This window comes from Rhinatrema bivittatum, chromosome 4, assembly GCF_901001135.1.
Source record: "Rhinatrema bivittatum chromosome 4, aRhiBiv1.1, whole genome shotgun sequence".
Lineage (NCBI taxonomy): Eukaryota > Metazoa > Chordata > Amphibia > Gymnophiona > Rhinatrematidae > Rhinatrema > Rhinatrema bivittatum.
Genome location: NC_042618.1, coordinates 248,956,786 through 248,977,230, shown reverse-complemented (window position 1 = coordinate 248,977,230; position 20,445 = coordinate 248,956,786). Strand labels below are relative to the sequence as shown.

General features: G+C 45.6%; 1 protein-coding gene across 5 annotated transcripts in view; it reads left to right on the top strand.

Moving 5' to 3' along the window:
- Positions 1 to 20,445, top strand: part of CAPRIN2 (caprin family member 2) — a 263,440-nt gene that overhangs the window by 185,159 nt on the left and 57,836 nt on the right. For all 5 annotated transcript variants that reach the window (XM_029600006.1, XM_029600005.1, XM_029600004.1 and 2 more), the window contains 2 exons: positions 1,107 to 1,259; positions 5,335 to 5,512. In XM_029600006.1, coding sequence (XP_029455866.1) covers positions 1,107 to 1,259; positions 5,335 to 5,512 — 331 coding nt within the window. The remainder of the gene's footprint in view (positions 1 to 1,106; positions 1,260 to 5,334; positions 5,513 to 20,445) is intronic.

The following is a 20,445-nucleotide window of genomic DNA, read 5'->3' as shown; positions in this document are numbered from 1 at the left end:
AAAGAAATCGATCAACAATATCACTAAGGACTGTTTCTATAAGCTTCAAATTCTGAAAAGAATCAAACCCCTTCACTTCCAGGACTACAGAACCGTCCTTCAGTCAACATTATTCTCTAAAACTGACTACTGTAATGCTTTACTCCTGGGGCTCCCCATCTCCGCTACCAAATCACTACAGATGCTCCAGAATGCAGCAGCCAGAATCTTAAACACCAACCGGCGAGCTCATATCACCCCTATTCTCCAAAACCTGCACTGGCTGCCAATAAAATATAGAATCCTACGTAAAGCACTCACTATAATCCACAAAACCATCCACTATCAATTGACACTAGACCTTCAGATCCTTTCAAACTCTACTCATCCGCAAGACCCATCAGAGAAGCTTATAAAGGAACTCTATTAGTCCCACCTAACAAATCCGCCCGCTTAACTTCCACTAAAGAACATGCATTCTCCACAGTGGGCCCAGTACTCTGGAACAAGTTGCCGACTGACCCAAGACTGGAACCCTGCCTTCTTACCTTCCGACAAACTTAAGACTTGGCTTTTCCTCCAAGCCTTCCCCTAATTTCTAAAGTGTTCAATCCAGACTCTGCCCTACTGATGGGACGTTCGCACTAGTTTCATTACTATTCATAAGTATTTTTACCCCTAGTTATTTTTGTCTTACTTCTTCCTGGCTACTCTAGCCCCCAAGTTCAATCTCCTTGTTATATGTAACTTTGCTTCTGCTCTCTTGTTTGGTTAGTTATTCCCCTAAGTTCCATGTAAACCGGCCTGATATGAATCCCTTCATGAAGACCGGTATAGAAATGTTAAATTAAATATATCCATAAAGCTTTTGCAAGGAAGATTACTGAATTGCTGCACTTCCTGCGGGGGTATATGTACCCGTGCTGACGTCAGATCCGTCTCCAACTGCTAGTACGAGCACACTATACCCACTTGTTTTGAGTCCATCTGCATACACTAAGGAAAACGAGATTATCAGTTAAGTAATCTCTACATTTTTTACTGTATCTAGATGTCCTATAGAAACACTGGCTCATTTGTACCTAACATATTAACTGCTTGTGACTTTTCTCTGCTTTCCCTCTCAGGCAACTGCTCCTTCGCCTAGTCAGCAACAGTCTCCTGTAAGTACCTCAAAATCGTCCATGTCACCGGTATCCCAGGAAAAAGCCTTCCAGTGTTCTCCAGTTAACAGCACCTCTGTGGCCATAAATACAGCTCCCTTTCGGACTATGCAGACAGTAAGTGCTCAACTTGTAAGGAATACCTTGTATTGAACCCATTACAGTGAAGAGTTACCCTGAGTGGTACAAATTGGATTCCTTTAATTTTGCTTTTGCAAGATAGGTTCAGAGCAAACTGCCTCATGTATGGCTGTTGCCACAGGGTGAAAAACTTCTGGCATGACCTTTAGAAGATCTATTCAATTGAGCTAGAACAAGAGAATCATCACAAATAGTTGGGTTGACCAGTTTAAATGCTGTTTGTCTTTATATTCCATTAAATACCAAGGTGTGGGATTTTGACTAGCTGGTTATGACTTTCATGCCTATTGTCAGAAGCAAATGTTAATCTTCATGACATTTTGGTGCTGACATGGCCCAAGCTCTGAGCTCAGTATGTACAGGAGTTCTGTGTACTTCGCTTCTTGAACCCCCTCCATCTTAATTCAAGCTGCTGAACAGATGTGCCCAGTCTCTACATTTTATTGGCTGTTTTTTTAAACTTTATTGAAGACATGCCATCAACAAACATAACCATAAAGAGCAAGGAGCTCGTAGCAAGGAAAAAACACAGGTCCAGAAAAGTTAGTTTTGTTTTGTTTTTTCCCCCTCCCCACACCCCAACATGCATTCCTCTCTGTAAGAATCACCTCTACAATCACACCACATCCACACTACAAAAGTGTATCCACACACAGATTCCCTGAGAAGGGGCAACAGATGTAACATGCCTGGAGATAACTAGGTCCAGTCTTTTTTTAAATGTTATGCCAGCATAAAAAATAACCCCTAAGAGCATAGAAAGCCTTGTGAGCTGGGAGGTCTCTAAACAGGCAGTTTGCATAATTAGTTCTTTCCAATGTGAGGCAGGCTTTTTCCGCCAGGTTCCAATTAAATAGGATCATTTTTTAGCAAAAAAGTCACTGCAAGGAATTTCCTTCCCCCCTTGTGGAATGCGATCAGTCTTATCCCATAAACAGATATGGACCATGAAGTCTGACAATCCAGCAGGCGGTCTAGGTAACTGTAGACTGGACTCCAAAAGGGTTGCAACTTTAAACAGCCAGTGAACACATAGCAAAGATTTCCCAGAAGGGTTTTACATTTTAGGCAAAAATCAGAATCCCCCCAGTTTCATCTGCATGCCTCTAGTTCTGGTGAGATACAACTTAAGAAGTTTCATAGATGTTTCACTCATGGAAGCTGCCAAGTAATGCTTATGTATGAGCTTAAAGGCACAGGACAGTAAGTGAGGTGATATGTCCTCACCCAAATCATTATTCCACTTGGCTGCTAGGCAATGCAGAGCAGACAGCTCGGGTAAGATTAACCTCCCCCATACAGCAATTGTATTGAATTTGGCAGAGGTATCAGCTGTCTTCAGTGTCCGTGAGGGAAACCATGGATACATTTTTTGCAGGCAGACAATAGTGTCAAGATTGTAAGAAGGCAAAAAAAATGGGAGCATGGGGTGTATCCCATTCTGTAAGCTCCTCAAAGGAATAAAGGGTACAGGAGTTAAATCGACACTGGGCCAGACTATTCACCCCCTTACCCAACCCAATGTTGAAAAATCGAGGGACCCATCCCGGATAGAAAGTCTGGATTTCCAACAAATTTTAAGAAAGGCAAGACGAGCAAACCTGAGGAAAAATGGAAAAAAATGCAGCCTGCTGTGGAAAGATTGTGGGTATAAATGAGGCGAGTTGGGGGGGGGGGGGGACGGGACCTGTCTGGCTCTAGGGAGTTCAGGCAGCAGCCATGGACACATCTCACTGGCTGTTCTTCTGCCTCATTGCATCTCTTGCTGCTGTCCTGGCAGCCCCTCATCAGAACTTTTCAGTTCTTTGAGAAATCAAGGCTCCTGCACTTTGAGTAAGTTGCCTTCTGTACAGAATATGTTTCAGATGGTGGTGCATATCTTCACTTTTGCAATTGGACAAGCAGCCTAGCTTAGGGAAGCAGCAGATGTTGTGGTGACAAAATTCATAAGCAGAGCAAACAGGATGTGTTCATTCTTCATACCTTGAAAGAACTCTGCTTGTCTAGGGTCACCGTTCTGTCAAAGGTTGCAGTGTTTACAAATACTGATACTGTCTGGGACCATGACTCTCTGCTAGGACCCAACCTGAATTACGAGCCATCCAGTACACTCTAAGGACTCTCACCTACTGGAGTCTTGATCCAGAGAATCAGGTAGCCATATTACTTGAGCAAACAAGGAGGCACAGGCTTATACACCCTCTGTAAAAGCCCTCCCAATTCTGGTTATGGGCTAGTCCATGACCTACCAGGAATCCAGAGCACATTGGCAGGCAGTCTCAGTACTGCAGCTGCACAAGAAGTCCTTGGTTCAAGGGGTTGTGGACAACTTCACTCTAGGAGAACTCCAATGAGCCTTGTACTAAGATGAACAGGTCAAAACTCTATTCCATGCATCAAAGCAGCTATGGGTTAGCTAACACTACTTTTGTGCTAGACTGCATAGGTCTACTCTATATATGTTCCTGCTAATTCCTCTGATTGCCAGGACTGTCCAGAAGGTCCTTCAGGACAAGCAAAGGTAATCTTCATAGCATTGGACTGGCTGCATCAAATGTGTCTTTTCTGTCAGTCTTATTCCATTGGGGATATCTGACATTTGCACAGGAGAATGGCAGGCTCTGCCCTCTGAGCCTGCCTTTGCTAGCCTTCAGTGTGAAAGTTGAATGCATGGGAATCTCCTCCCCTCTTTCTAAGGAGGGGGGAGGTCATGCTGACTTCAGCTAGGAAGCAGTCAGCTAGATCTATATTTTAAGTGGAAGAGGTTTTTGACATGGTGCAGAACCAGCCCCCTGGATACCTTCTCCTGAGGCCCAAGAGACTTGTTTCAGTATGTTCCTCAGGCCTCAGCACCTTTTCAGTTAAAGCTCATCTCAGTGCCATTATGGTATTACCAGCAGATGACATGGGTTCCAATCTCTGTGCATTGGTACTGAAATTCATGAGGATTATGGTATTCCATGCCTTCTGTCAGTAAACCTCCAGTGCCTTGGGACTTCAGTGTAGTCTTTGCTAATTCATGAAATCTTGTTCTGATCATCCTTGAGTCAGTGGACTCTGTTTATCACCTGGAAAGTTGTAGCCTGTCACTTTAGCTCAGAGTAAGCGAATTGCAGGCTCTAGTTTCTTATTCTCCATATTTGCTGTTTTTTGCAATATGGTATATCTGCATATTTTCAAAACTAGTGTACACGTTCCGCATCAAACAAGCCATTTATGCTGCAAACATTGTTTCCAAAACCACATACACAAAGGGAGGCATACTACCTAAAGGATGCATCCTTGCCATCAAGCTTCAATTCTTGTCCTTTTGATTTCAGATTGGAGAAAGGCAGTTGACACTCTTTAACACACTTCTGCATTGCCTGGCTTAGATTAGACTAAGGCTGAAATGAAAGCCAGTGGCTCATCTTGAGGTCAATTCATTGAAGACATGCAAAGCTGTTTGGTTCAGTTCACATCTTTATATCCCACTACAGCCTAGACATGTCCAAAGTTAATCTCATGACAAGTAGGTTTGTGCAGTAATTTGTTTCTAGTACATGCTCCATAATACAAACAGCTTGGGACTTGCATGTTGCAGCTAATTCATGCCTGCTTTTCAATAATGAAAGTTTTCTTACCTATAAACAGGGCTTTCCATAGAGAACAGGATGAATCAGCTGTAATACCCACCTGCTTCCCTAGAGTCAACTACCTCAAAGCTCAAGCTCTGGGGAAGACTGAGGGACTCATGGGGTAATTTACATGTGAACAAACTCAGTTCTCAGTAAAACTAAGATCTAAATTTTAGTTCTATCAGGTGATGTCACCCATATGCTAAGCAGATTCTTCTGTCTATGGAGAACCCTGTTTACAGGTACACAAACGTCTGTCTGAATTGCTGCCCTATGAATCCAGGTGATAAGATTAATCCCCCACCATATCTTAAACTGATTCAGCTGAGCCATAGATTCTCTTGGTCATTACCTTTCTTTGGTAGATGAATGGAAAGTGACAACCGTTATCAGGATGTTAAGAGGTAAAGGCAGCTATTGTTTTCCATTTTCAGGTATTTAAAGTGGATGCTCCCTTACCTCCACGTAAAGAGTCTGACATAAAAGATGAATCTGCATTTACTACAGGATACAATCAAACATTCACTACAAGTAGCACTCAGACTCTGCCCCAGTACATACAGCAACCTAATGCTGAGCAAAACTCCATCTCACAAGAGGCACTACCAGCAGGTGAGGCATGTGCTATCAAATGCTCAAGGGTAGCGGGGGGCAAGTTCATTCCTGTCATGTCCTGCCTCTTCCTCTTTGGTCATACTAATTTGGAAGACAGGCAGGGTCCCTATCTTGCTGCAATGCCTTGGCAGCTACCACAGAAATTGCCTTGTCTGTGAAATCTGGGAGAGGATACCAGGTTTGCCTAGAGTATGACCCGTTTTACTGTTAACTACCTATGTTCTCTGTATCGCCCTGAGCGAATGTTGTTTCATTGTAAACCATTGTGATGTATATTTTACAGGAATATCGGTATAGAAAAGCTATTAAATAGTCGTCTCACCTTTGTGGTGTCCCTCACATAAGGTCCAGTCCAGCCACCACCCCACTATATAGCTGGGTCTTCCCAGTCTCCTTCCCCTTACCCCCAAGCACACAATTGCTGCTACAACTTGGCTGTTCTTGTAAATCATAGCTGCTTGCTCTTGTCAAACTACAATGGCTGGGCTGCACCTATGGCAGTGGGGGGGGAGGGATAGGGAAGCAGACTAGACAAACTGGGGAAGTAAAATTTAAATGGAAGAAGCAACAGGCAGTGGAGCAGACTTGGAGTGACTGAATAAGTGAGACTTTGGAAGAAGTTAAGTAAAACAAATTAAAAGGTAAACTAATCTTAAATTGGCTTTTTATTAACTTAATGTATAATTTAAGCAAATTTGCCGTGACTTCCTATTTTCTAGCACTTGCTATATTTGGGAAAATAGAGCTTGAATTCTGTTTTCTCATTAAAGGTTAGCATTTAATCTAAGGTGTTTATTTATTTTATTTATTTATTTATTGTTTTTGTTATACCGAGTTTCATGACTGGCATCACATCAACCCGGTTTACAATTAACAATTTGTGAAAAGCATAAGGTAACGTGATAACAATATTCCCAATAGAACTGTGAACTTTAAATACAGAGAATCAATTGAAGGGTGAGAAAGTTACAATAAAACAATAAAACAGGGAAAATTAACTTGGAGCTGGAAGAGGGGAGAGATTGAACAATGCAATATTTACATTTCAGCCAATTAGTGTAGTAGTAGTAGTAGTGTTTAGTAGTAGTAGTGTTTAGATTTGTTTAGGCTGTCAATGACCAGCAACAGAGCTAAAGTTAGTCTTACTAAAAATAGTATTCTAAATCAGATTAGTATTGTGACGTTTTTCCTCCTAATGTGGGAATCTATCAAAACCATGAGGAGGTGGGAGGGAAACACTAGTGACTACCTGCCCAAGGACTAATTCTCACACTCAGGTCAACAACTTACCTTTGCAAAAACTCACTTCTAAAAAAAACCTTCATTTTCCTGTCATGTAGCCAGATGGACTCAGAACAAGTGGGTATAGTGTGCTCGTGCTAGCAGTTGGAGACTGATCTGATGTCAGCACGGGTATATATACCCCCACAGGAAGTGAAGCTCTTCAGTAATTTCAGTCTCCAAAGCAGTTTGGAGAGCCTGCACTCTCGCTGAGTGTGTTTCCAATCTACTTTCTATTTTCTACTTTCTACTTACTAAACTTCTACAGAACATCGAGCCCCGCACTCCTGCGGTGATACCATTCGGTCCCTCCCCCCACTTGAGTTTCCCGAGGTGACTTCCGTGATCCCTCGGAGGTTTAGGCCTCGGTCCAGTGGCCGAATCGCGGCAGGGACCAAGTCCCAGAGCAGGAAAGGCTTGGGTTGAGCTAAGAGGCGCCTCAGTCCCGGCGTGGACTTGGGAGGCAGCGAGTGCATTCCTCAAGCGAGGCGGTGAAGGTATTTCCCCCTCTCTCCCCCCGCAGCCGGAGACCACCCGGGCTTCAGCCGGGAAGCGCCGAGGATCAGGTAAGGCGCACAACTTTTACTTTGGTCTCCGAAGTTCGAGGATCGGCGGCATTGCCTGTATGCAGCATGCCGCGGAGGTCGCCATTTTGTTGGCCCTGTTCAGGTATTGAGCTCCCATGATAGGCGCCTGTATCGTGCTGAGCGCGTAGTGCTGAGCGCGTAGTGCTGAGCGCGTAGTGCTGAGCGCGTAGTGCTGAGCGCGTAGTGCTGAGCGCGTAGTGCTGAGCGCAATGGAACAATCGAATGCCCCGGTGGCGCCTCCTGATTCCGGCGTGAAAGCTCTCTGCCTCTGCTCAGCATGCCAGCGAGGAGCCATGCACAGCGAGGAGCCAGACTCCCTTTGTGCCCAATGTGAGGACGCAGTGGGAGCCTTGGGCCAGGACCAGTCTCAACCAAGGTTTGTTGACAGTTCCCCAGGGGCCACCCCGGATCTCGCGGGCAGTCTCTAACAACCTAGAATCCCGGGGGACCTGGTACCCCGATGGCTTGAGACCACCTCCATTTCCTGGGTGGATCTCTTTAAGGAGATCCATGCCTTTGTACAGATGCAATCGGCTTTCCGTCCAGGCCCTGCTGTTACTGTGGCTGCTGCTCCTGTTGCTGCTCCAGCGGACCCTGCCCATGGACCCGCGCACCCGCCTCTGGGCAGTCCGGTTCAGGCGGACGCTAATGTCTCGGAGACTGAATCAGAACCCTCCGAGGAGGGGGAACTTCCCTCGGGGATGGAGCCATATCGAACCATGAGGCGGTTCTTTCCCAAGGAAGATCTCTGACCTAATATCTCAGTGCCTGGAGGAGTTTGATATTACAGGCCCCAGCACTACTGTGCCATCTACACAGAACCCTCTGGAAGGTCTTCGCCCTACAGCCCGCCATTTTCCCTTCTTGTAAGCCGCACAGCAACTGATAAATCTGGAATGGGCTGCACCAGCGGCCTCATTCAAAGGGGGGCGGGGCCTGATAGGCATGTACCCCCTGGATCCGGCAATCAAGGAGATGCTGGCGTGCCCTCAGGTGGACGCCTTGGTTAGCGCACTACCATTCCAGTTGAGGGGGGGCAGCCCTCAAGGAACCTCACGACCGGCGACTGGACACCATCCTGAAACACATTTGAGGTGGCAGCTCTGTCTTTGCGAATTGCAACCTGCTGCACAGTGGTGATGCGTTCCTGTTTGTCACAGTTTAGGAACAATGCTCCGGCGGCAGACATGGAGTCCGCTCTCTCGTTCCTCACGGATGCTGCATCCGACCTCGTCCATACAACAGCCAAGGGGATCTCATCTTCTGTGGCTGCTAGGAGGCAGCTCTGGATACGGAATTGGTCAGCGGATGCTCCTTCGAAGACACGCCTCACCAGAATGCCCTTTAGGGGTTCTTTCCTGTTCGGCAGCGACCTTGATAAACTGGTCAGCACATGGGGTGCCTCTCCTATACCTCGACTGCCGGAAGACAGGTTCAAAAGGAACCAGTGCAACTTTCCAAGGCCTACCAGAGGCAGAAGCTCCCAACGCTTCATTCCCTATAGGGGTCGCTATCAGGCACCCCGACCGCAGGCCAGGAACCAGTCCTTTCGGCCCAAGCAGCAGAAGAGGGGAGCCGGCTCGGGTTCAGGCCCTGGCCGCGCCTCCCAATGAGATTCAGCCGATCCATCTGGGGGACGGGGCCATAGGGGGCAGGTTAACCCTCTTCTACCCCAGATGGGTTGATTACGACGGACTAGTGGGTCCTCACCATCATCCGAAAGGGTTACTTTCTGGACTTCCATCTACCTCCGGACAGGTTTGTTGAATCTTCGTGTCCGATCCACAAGAAGGCAGCATTGGAAGCTACCTTGGCGAGGCTCCTGTCCTTGAAAGCCATAATCCCGGTACCTGCACGGGAAATGAATTCTGGGCATTATTCCATTTATTTCATGGTACCCAAGAAAGAGGACACTTTCCGGCCCGTATTGGACCTCAAGTCAGTCAATCGATACTTACGGGTCCCGAGGTTTCGCATGGAAACTCTGCGCTCAGTCAAGAATGCAGTACAGCCAGGAGAATTCCTCACGGCCTTGGATTTATCAGAAGCCTACCTGCATATCCCGATTCACCAGGATCATCAGCGCTACCTACGCTTCAAGGTGCTGGGACGCCACTTCCAGTTCCGGGCTTTGCCCTTCGGGCTGGCCATGTCGCCACGGACCTTCACCAAGGTGATCGTAGCGGTGGCGCTCAGACGGGAAGGAATCTTTGTCCATCCCTACCTAGACGATTGGCTGGTCAGGGCGAAATCGCGAGAGGAGAACATCGGGCAACCAACAGAGTGATCGCCCTTCTGGAAAGCCTGGGATGGGTAGTCAACCTAAACAAGAGTTGCCTACAGCCTTCCCAATCTCTGGAATATCTGGGAGTCCAGTTAGACACCCAGGCAGACAGTCAGTCTCACCACCAAGAGAAGATTAAAACTTCAGACGCGTCTTCGGTCCTTGATGGGAGCCAGTCGGCCCACAGCTTGGGATTACCTGCAGGTTCTCGGTCTCATGGCATCCACCCTGGAAGTGGTACCCTGGGCAAGGGCCCATATGAGACCTCTACAACGCTCCCTGCTCTCTTGATGGAGCCCCCGCTTCCGGCATTACTCCATGCATCTACCTCTACCGGCCAGAGTGCGGACTCAGCTACGGTGGTGGTTGCAGTCCAACCACACGAGCAGGGGGTCAAAGATGTCCTCCCCCACGTGGACTCTGCTCACCACAGATGCCAGCCTGAGCGGATGGGGAGCACACTGCGAAGAACTCACCGCCCAAGTACGGTGGAGCAGGGAAGAGTCAGGGTGGAACAGACTAGAGGCACGGGCAGTCTGGTTAGCCTGTCTGCGATTTGCTCACAGACTGAGGAACAGAGCAGTCAGAGTGATGTCAGACAACGCCACCACGGTGGCATACATCAACCAACAGGGCGGAACCAGAAACCAACAGGTGTCCCTTGAGATAGCCAGGCAGAGGTGAATCTTCAGGACATCTCCGCCGTCCACATTGCCAGAAGGGACAACACCACGGCAGACTTCCTCAGCAGAGAGAGCCTAAATCGGGGAGAATGGCAGCTGTCCCCCACAGCCTTCCAGATGATTGTGGATCACTGGGGGATTCCGGACATGGACTTACTAGCGGACAGGTCCAATGCTCAAGTACCCAGATACTTCAGCCGCAAGCGAGATCCGTTCTCTCACGGGATCGATGCCCTGGTTCAGCCATGGCCTCCAGGGGCCCTGCTATACGCCTTTCCTCCGTGGCCCCTGCTGGGCACCCTTATCCACAAGATTCAGAAGTACCGGGGCCTAGTTCTTCTAGTGGCACCAGACTGGCCAAGAAGACCCTGGTACACAGACTTGAGAAGACTACTGGCAGGGGAGCCCCTTCCCCTGTCTCCGCTCAGGGACCTGCTACGTCAAGGTCCCATCCTTCACGAGGTTCCAGCTCAATTCTCTTACGGTCTGGCCATTGAGAGGGCTAGACTGAAGAAAAGAGGTTACTCGGAGCCAGTGATAGATACACTCCTTCGAGCTCGCAAGTTTTCCACATCCCTCACCTACGCAAGGATTTGGAGAGTGTTTGAAGCCTGGTGCGACACTCATGGCACCAATCCACATGCAACTACTATCCCTATTGTTTTGGATTTCCTGCAGGATGGACTTCAGAAGGGTCTCTCCCTCAGCTCCATCAAGGTTCAGGTGGCTGCGCTGTCTTGCTATGGTCCCAGGAGGTATGGCAAGACCATTGCCACGCAACCAGATGTTTCTCGCTTCCTGAAAGGAGTCAAGCACATTCGTCCGCCACTGAAGTGGCCAGTGCCTTTTTGGAACCTCAATATGGTTTTGGATTTCCTCGCGGGATCCACCTTCAGACCCCTTTGGGGCCTTTCTCTCCGTTCTCTCACTTTGAAGATGGTGTTCTTGCTGGCTGTATGTTCAGCACGCCGCATCTCAGAGCTACAAGCACTGTCCTGCCATGATCCCTTTCTTAGAATCACTCCTGAGGCTATCCATCTTCGCACGGTTCCATCCTTCTTGCCTAAGGTAGTCTCACACTTTCACCTCAACCAGACCATATCCTTGCCAACTACAGCAGGCCTGAAGAAATCAGAAGGGCGTTTGCTATGCCATCTTGACACTGGCAGATTGCTGCCCAGATATCTGGAAATGACACAAACAGTACGAAAGACTGACCATCTGTTCGTCCTTCACAGCGGGAAGAAACAAGGTGAAGCGGCCTCTCGGCCCATCATCGCCCACTGGATTAAAGAAGTCATCAGAGCGGCCTACGTAGAGGCCGGGAAGTCACCGCCTCTACAAGTCAAGGCCCATTCTACCAGAGCCCAAGCAGCATCTTGGGCGGAATCTAGGATTCTGTCGCCTCCAGAAATATGTAAAGTGGCGACATGGTCCTCCTTCCATACCTTCTCCAGGTTTTACCGTCTGGATGTCCAGGCCAGGGAGGATAAGCATTTGCGAGGGCGGTCTTACACGGTCCTCAGGCAGCCTCCTGCCCAGTCCGGGAGTAAAGCTTTTGTACATCCAACTTGTTCTGAGTCCATCTGGCTACACGACAGGAAATGTGGAGATTACTTACCTGATCTCGTTTTCCTTAGTGTAGACAGAAGGACTCAGCATCCTGCCCAGCTGCCTGTAGTCATTGGGTTCACCAATTCAAGGTAAGCCTTATCACTTCTTACATGAGTGCGTCCACTCTGCCAGGTGTCGACGCCTTCCGGTTGGGAATGCTGGCGGTCTCCAGCTACTATCAATCGGTCAGGGGAATCCTGTTTTCACTTTTTCTTGATAGTCAGTACACATATATCTATAACAGCTTTTGCAAGGAAGATTACTGAAGAGCTTCACTTCCTGTGGGGGTATATGTACCCGTGCTGACATCAGATCAGTCTCAAACTGCTAGCACGAGCACACTATACCCACTTGTTCTGAGTCCATCTGTCTACACTAAGGAAAAGGAGATTATCAGGTAAGTAATCTCCACATTAAACATTCATACTCATTGAGCAGCTTAAAAAAAAAATGCAGATAAGTACAGCAGCAAGAGTTATGAAGTCTTTTTCATGGAGTGCTACATGTATGGTCTGCAAGCTGAGGATGCACATATATCCAGCACAAAGAACTCATGGCTCTTAGAATGAATCCAGTCTCTGGAGGCCAGAGTGGGAGGAGCTGAGGCAGACAAAGGTGCATATATAGACACAAACAGCAGGATTTTTATCCTGCCGAAAACAAAATGGGCTGTGGAATCCCTCTGGAGAGAAATACCATGTTTGGTGGATTAGAGTATAGCAGTGGAAACCTTCATACATTTTGGTACCTTCTGCTATACTCTTATCCAAAACACATGGTTATGGTTGTAGATCATATGTTGCCTATGCGATAGTCCTAGGTGGCTTACAAAAAACCCAAGATATTCAAAATTAACATTCTAGAATAGGGATGAGAATCGGGCTTCGGACGATTGAAAATATCAGATGATATTTTCAAAATCGTCAAATTGGGGGCTCCCGATAAGAGAACCCCACGATTTTGTTCCTGGGGTTCTTATCGTTTTGGGGGAGGGCAGGAAAAATGGCACACCAAAACAATCCCTAAACCATCCGATCCTTTAAAACTGTTCCCTTAGCTTCCCTCACCCTCCTGAACCCCCAAAACTTTTTACAAGTATCTGGTAGTCCAGTGGGGGTCCCGGGAGCCATCTCCCGCTCTCGGGGCCATCAGCTGCCACTAATAACGGCACTAATGGCCCTTTGCCCTTACCATGTGACAGGGTGTTCATGCCATTGGCCAGCCCCTGTCACATGGTAGGAGCACTGGACGGCCGGCAGCCGATAAACAAAACCGCGATTGGGCAGCACAAAAAAAATTAACGATGTGAATCGGAACCGATTCCAGTTCAGATTCACATCTCTATTCTAGGATTCCACAGTGCATTGTTTCTAGCAAGATAAAAATTCTACTTGACTTGGGCTCAACTTAAACTGAAAACTAAGATCCCTATTTTAGTTTCCCAGGATCTTATAAGAACAAAAATGGGAGAAATCATTGGGGGGAAAAATGAACTTATTTTTCGAAGTAATCGTAATTTGTTCTTTAACTGAACTCTGCCCAGAGTGAAGAAACACTGAAGCTAGCTGAAATTAGACAAATTTTACCAAAATGGGAGACTTAAATTACCTTAGTATTTAATATCTCATTGGGACATTCTAGAGGTTAGGTGTTCATGAAGTAGCTGGACCTAGAATTGACAAGGGGCAGCTACTTGAGATCTGGTTTTCAGTGGAATGCCTGCCCTGGTGGGTTACTATGGTGGGGCTCCTAAGGAATAGCAGTAATGATGTAATCAAGCTTGCTGGAGGGGAGTAGCAATTGTTAAGCTTGCATTCTTATATGCAGTAGCATATAACTGTAAAAAGGAGACTGATAGAATGCAGGAACAAAGCTAGAAAAAATTAAGGCATAATTACAAAAGTTAATTTGCATAAGATATGGACATGGTTTAAATATCTTCTTGGAAGCCCAGATAAAATATATTACATGCATTAAAGGTTGAAGGAAGGCCAAATGACTGCCAGCATAGTTTAATAGTGATGAGGTGAAAGAGCAGTTAAATTCAAAAGGGCATTGTTGAAAAAATATAAAACATAGCAATTGATAAATGCATAAGCTCTGGCAAGTTAGATGTAATAGAGGCCAAAAGGACAAACTTGTCAGTCAAAAATTTAACTTTTTTTTTTTCAAATATCTGAAGCAAAAGGCCCAAGATGGATTTGGGCTGCTAGATGGCTGAAAAGCATGATCAGGGAGGGAAGACAAATATAGTGGAAAAAGTTAATTGTCATGCTTTACTGTTGAACATACTCACATCTGAAACCACCTTTTAATGGTGATTCTGAACAACTAAAGCAAATTGCTGATCGAGGATATGCTGTATCTAATTCTTAACTGAGTAACATCTACTCAAGAATCCTAAATTCAAATATTACATTTGTAATCTGTTACTAGTAATCTGTAACCTCATTTAAAACAGCTACAATATCTGAAGACTACTGTAACCACTGGGGAAACTATAGACTGAGCCTGACGGTGCTGGGCAAAATGGTAGAAGCTAGTAAAGTCACTAGCTGTATAGCTAGACATGGCTTAATGGGGAAGTTTGCATGCTTTTAGCAAAGGGAAAATCTAGTCTTACCAATCTTCTAGACATTTTTTGTTTGAAGGTGTGAATATGAGGATAAATGAGCTGATGTGTGAATTTTCAGAAGGCATTTGACAAAACCCATCAACCCCCCAATAAGACTAAGAAAATTAGTTATGGGATAGGAATTGGATGGTTGGGCAGACTAGATGGGCCATATGGTCTTTATGTGTTTGTTGTGAATTACTAACTGGTTAAGACAGAGGCTAGAACTAAATGATCAGGTTTCCAAATGGAAAAAGGTCAGTGGAGTACCACAAGGATATATATTGGGACCTGTGCTGTCTTAACATTCATAATCTGGTATAGGGAGCAACAAATGCAAAAGGACCTTGAGACTAGCAGACTCTGTATCTGAGTAGCAGATAAGATTTCATGTAGAAAAGTGCAAAGTGATGCACATAGGGAAAATCATGTACCCAATGCTGGATTCTGCATTGTGAGTCACTATATACATGAAAAACCTTGGAGTCCTTGTGGGCAAATTGAAATCTCTGTGGAATGGTGGTCGAACAAGCAAATGGAAATCTTTTGGATCATTGGTAACATTCTGCAATTTCAAGTATTTAAAAATTTGATTGGGAATTTGGCCAATAATAGGTTTGTTGCAACCTATACAAGAGCTCGTATTTAGGAAGTATCTGTGCAACAATCTGGCAGGATGTTTTTTTTTTCCTATATGTAGGTGGCTGGGTTTCTTATTTCTGTTGGCTTTTTTGTAGAAAGATGAGATGTAGAGCATGGCGATTTGCCACCAGTTGCAGCTTTGGAACCACTACATGGTCCTTGACATTACCTGGGCAGCTGCTGTTGTGGCTGGGCCTACTATGCAGATGCAACTAGTGGCACTTGTGATTCATTAGGAAATGGGGGGGTGGGGGGGGTGGACTTACATATTATGTAAGCAGTCATATGTAAGTTGCTTGTCTTCTGGATAATCCTGGGTGTGGGATCATTTGAAGCTACTAACAAATTACAATGTAGTGTAGTAGAGATCTAATGTTAAGTGACTCTTGTTCATTAGGGGAAAGGTGTATATGCACAGACAGCAAGATGAATTAGCCATGGTTAATACCTACTCCTCTAGAGTCGACTACCCAGCTAACTGTATAATTAAGCTGAGGGGCTCATGAGGCAGTGTGCATGCAGTAATACCACACATGCTTAGCATCAAATGACCCATTTCTAGCTCTGTAAAGTCTTGCTACTATCAGTTGACATCACACATCATGGCTAACTTAGCCTGTCTAGAGAGCCCCATTAACAGTAAGCAAACTATCTTTCTGGTTTAAGTAAAACTAGTTTACGATACTGTTCAAAACCACTGTCTAGTTTTATACTGGGCTTTGTAGGAGCATACCAAGTCTAATTGGTTGACAGCATCATGTGCTAAGAGAACTCATGCTGTCTTATTTAGACACTTTATATACCATCCCATGTATCGATCACAGCAGTTTACAAGACATTCATAGCTATAAATTCAACAAACAAAGCAATTGGGTACTGTGTTGGTATTCATATGTAGGTATTAATGTCCATATATCTAAAGACTGTTTCTGGGATATGGAATTACTAGTACATAGGGCAAGGAGTGTGGGTAATCACACAATGGGAGATGTCACATGAGTGGGTTGAGAATCATGCATGCATTCTCATTTGATTTTCTTCATGAGATTTGTCCTTGTCTTTGTGGCTCCATTTATTCTGAACTCTAAGTTAAATTGTTTATGAATAGCCATGTTAATTCACTCTTAAATTTTTCTGTCTGGTAAGAGATGTAGTGTTTCCAGTAGAGTTCCAGAGCTCTAGAGCTGCTATGGAGAGTACTTGATCTTATTTGTAGTGTGTACCGTATTGTGGGAATATTCAGTAGACCTTTATTTTGGGATCTTAATGTTTGGGATTGTAGGGCTGTAGTCATTCTTAACAGTCCAGTGTTTGAATGAATGATTTTGAATATTACTTTATAGTAGATTCTGGATTGTACTGGTAACCAACACAGTGCCATCAGCGAGGGTGTAATGTGACTGTTTCCTGGATCCTGTTAAGTCTTGCTGTGACAATCTGTAATAGTTGTAGTGGCTTTGTGACTTGCTGGAAGACCTAGAAGTAGTTACAGTAGTCAAGGTTAGAATATTAGTTTGTAGTACTATGCAAAAATCCACCAAAGTTAATAGTGGTTTCAACTTTTGCTGTATACGCAACTTAGCATATCCTGTCTTAATTTCCTGATGTGCATTTTCATTGTGAGGTTCTCATCTAGCTGTACACCTAAATCCTGTATTTGATTTGAGGGATTAATTTGAAAGTTGCCAGTCTAGCTATCAAGTTTTTACTCAGCCAAATGATTTCGGTCTTTTTAGGGTTTAGTGTCTAAGTTGCGAGAGTTCTTGTATTTCGTATAAGTGGATATTATCATTGTTTTTCGAATGATCTGGAGAGTGGTATGTAGAACTGTAGGGCATCTGCATACAAAATTTATTTCTAGATTTTTTAGTAATTTATACATTGGGAGCATGAAAACATTGAATAGCGTGGCTGAGGCTTGAGGGGGACACCTGTATCACACAGGAAGATGTCTGATATGTTTGCCCAGTTTGACTTGAAATATTTTTAGCAAATGGCTTTCATTTGATTAACTGTACTGTTGGTCCCAATGTTTCTCAACTGAAGGCATAATATATTGATAGTGTCAGGCTAAGTTGGTTAGCACTAGATAGTAGGATTCATCTGTGTAAAGTCCTCAATTGTGTTAATGAGGATTAATGTCTGAGTATTTCCTAAATCTGAATTGATTTGGGTATAGGATATCTTCCAGGTGGTGATCAAGCATAACTTTCTAGCAAAAGTTCTTGAGACAGTAAAATATTGGACAATTGTCCCAGTTCTACCAAACTTATTCTTTTCCCCGTTGATAGCAGGGCTGAATTAGCCATGCTGTCATGGCATCTGCCAATCAGGTCCGGGAGGCGGAGCTTTGTTAAGCAAAGGTTTAGCTTTTTGTCTCTGCGGCTGCATGTGTGTTCCCGCGCAGGAAAGTAACAGATTCTCCTCTGTTTCCGTGCGCGGGATCGCACGCAGAGCTATTTTTCTCCTCTGTCCAAATCGGGCTTCAAAAGATGTCACTGTGGCAAGGTAATGTCTGTCACGGATGGCCATGACCGATGTTACAGTTGCCTAGGTGCCAACCACGACGTGGGGGACTGCAAGTTCTGCGCTCATGTCCCCTAGGGCCCAGAGACAGCAGGCCTACCGTTTAAAAACTCCTCAGCCTCTCGGAACAGTCAGAGGCTCACTCTTCACCGGGCCCAGTGAAGACACCCACTCCCCCTCATAAGAGCGGCTTTGTGGGATCCTCACCCCTCCAGGCCTGGAGGGAAGGAAGTAACGAGGCAAGTAGAACCATTGGATCAGGGACCTGGTCTGATCGATTGGCCTCAAACAAGACAGGTGCCACATTCCCGTTCGCCGTCTCGGGAAGGATCCGATGACCCGATCATATCTGCGCAGGGCCCGAAGAGGGTGCAGGGAATATCTGCACGCAGCGCTGAAAATGACGGAGTGTAGCGCGACGCCGACAGTGTCTAAGATAATTATGGCGCAGAGGAAGTCGGTGCATACCACAGCGCCGGGGACATCGGCTCAGATTACGGTGCCAGGTGTGTTGACACACATTACTGTGAATTATACAGTCTTTCACGAGACAAAATCCCATCTCAGCCTGTATACGGGCAAAAGAACATGCAAACACCGAAGTAGTCGGAAGCAGAGACACCAATCTCCACAATTCTCTCAATCCACCTATCGTGATTCTATGCCACGACGATCCAAGACTTCATCAAAAGAGTCTTGATCTAAGCACAGAAGGTCACCATCAAGGGAGACAACTCAGAGGCCACCAGGGCACATACATAGGCACAGACACCATTCACTTCATGAAACAGTGCCAAAAAAGACATCAGAATAGGAAGTCGGTCCTTCCACCTCCAGGTCCTCCAGAAGTCGGTGCCCTAGGGCAAGTTCACATCAGACTCCCATATGCCTCACTTCTTCTCATGCTTCCATGTCTTCACGTAATTCTAAAGGACTAGAAGATATCTCAACCACTGGCAGAACCATTACCACAGCATACTGGTAAAGCAGTCATGCCTCCTAAGACAAGGGAAGCTTTCTGGCAGTTATCACAATCACTAGCAGGATTCTATGAAACTCTAGAATCCTCGTACAAAATGACAAATCAACCAAGGAAGGCCGCTAGTGAACCTAATGTTCAACTTTCACGGGGGCCATCGGCAGAACCCCCTGTATCACCAGTTCCAGACCGGTCTCTATCCCCAATTACAAAACAAGACATTCAAGGAGATTCTACATCTCCTTCATCCTTGACAGGGTTCCCGTCGGAACCACAGGAACCATATTCCCCGCCAGAAGACCTCTCGTACCCTCTATTTTTGGAGAAACTAGGTACCATTTTGCATTTAGATGTACAGAAGGAATCTGATCCCAGATCAGAGACCTTAGTTCTTCTAAAAAATTTTTGATGTACCGGGAGAGCCCACTTCACTCCCACCACAAGAGTTGCTACAGTGTTCTCCAAAAATCTTGGGGAAACACCTCAATCTGTCAGCAGTCTCAAGAAAATCTGACATCAAGTTTCGGATGAAGAAAGATCTACCGTATGCGCTACCGCAACTACCTCGTGAGTCCATAGTGGTAGAATCGGTGATATTTTTCAAAAAATAAAACACTCACTCTACTTACCCACTGACCAAAGACAAATAGGTCTTTGGACGAATTTGGACGGAAGGTGTACCAAAACGCAATGCTAACTGCTAGAATTATGCATCACCAGTTTTATATGGTGCAATATTTATATGAATGCCTTCAGGCGACAAAGGGTATGCTCTTCTCTACGGCGGATCAATCACCTCAAACGCTCCATGATATGGAAGAGTGCTCCAGACACCTCCTTAGGTCAGTGTATGAAGGCATGGGAACATCCAGAGCATCTGCAACAGCCATAGCGGCCCGTCGAATGGCATGGTTATGTTCCAGTTCCATAAAAGATTTGCACAAAAAACTAGCAAATGTACCATGTACGGGAGAACCTTTTTTGTACCAGATTCCAAGAGACAGTGGGAAAACTAAAGGACGAAGTGATAGCCATACAATCTTTACAAGCACAACCAGCTTACACGGCCTCACGACATTACTACCCGTACAATCTGTGATCTTTTTAGGGGCACAGACCTTATAGGTCTTATCAATCTTTCCATCCTCAACCATACCTGTCGTATCAACAAACACAACGGCAACAAGCCCCACTTCATCATAGGGGTAAGCCTCACAGAGGCAGCAGACCCAACAGCCGTCAACTGCGATTAAACCAATGCAGTCTTTAGACTTACAGCCCCACCACAAAACTTAATGCCGCCAGGAAGAATTCAGTCATGTCTAGCAGTGTGGGAACAGATTATTTCAGACCAATGGGTGCTAGAAATAATACGTCACGGTTATCAACTTCAATTTACAACAAAACCACTATTACCCTACCTTCCCACACTATAAAAATTCAGAGAGCTGTTACAACTAGCGGAAGAGTAGGCAAGCCTACACAATCAGGCCATCAAACTACTATCCCGGAAACAGCAAAACATGGGATTTTACTCCCCATACTTCCTGATACCAAAGAAATCAGGTGGCCTATGCCCCATCCTGGACCTTCAGGAACTCTAATTCCTGACCAAAGAGAAATTCAAAATGGTATCCTTAAAGTCAATTCTTCCTCTAATGCAACCCAATGACTGGATGTGCTCCATCGACCTGAAGGATGCATACACTCACATTCCAAT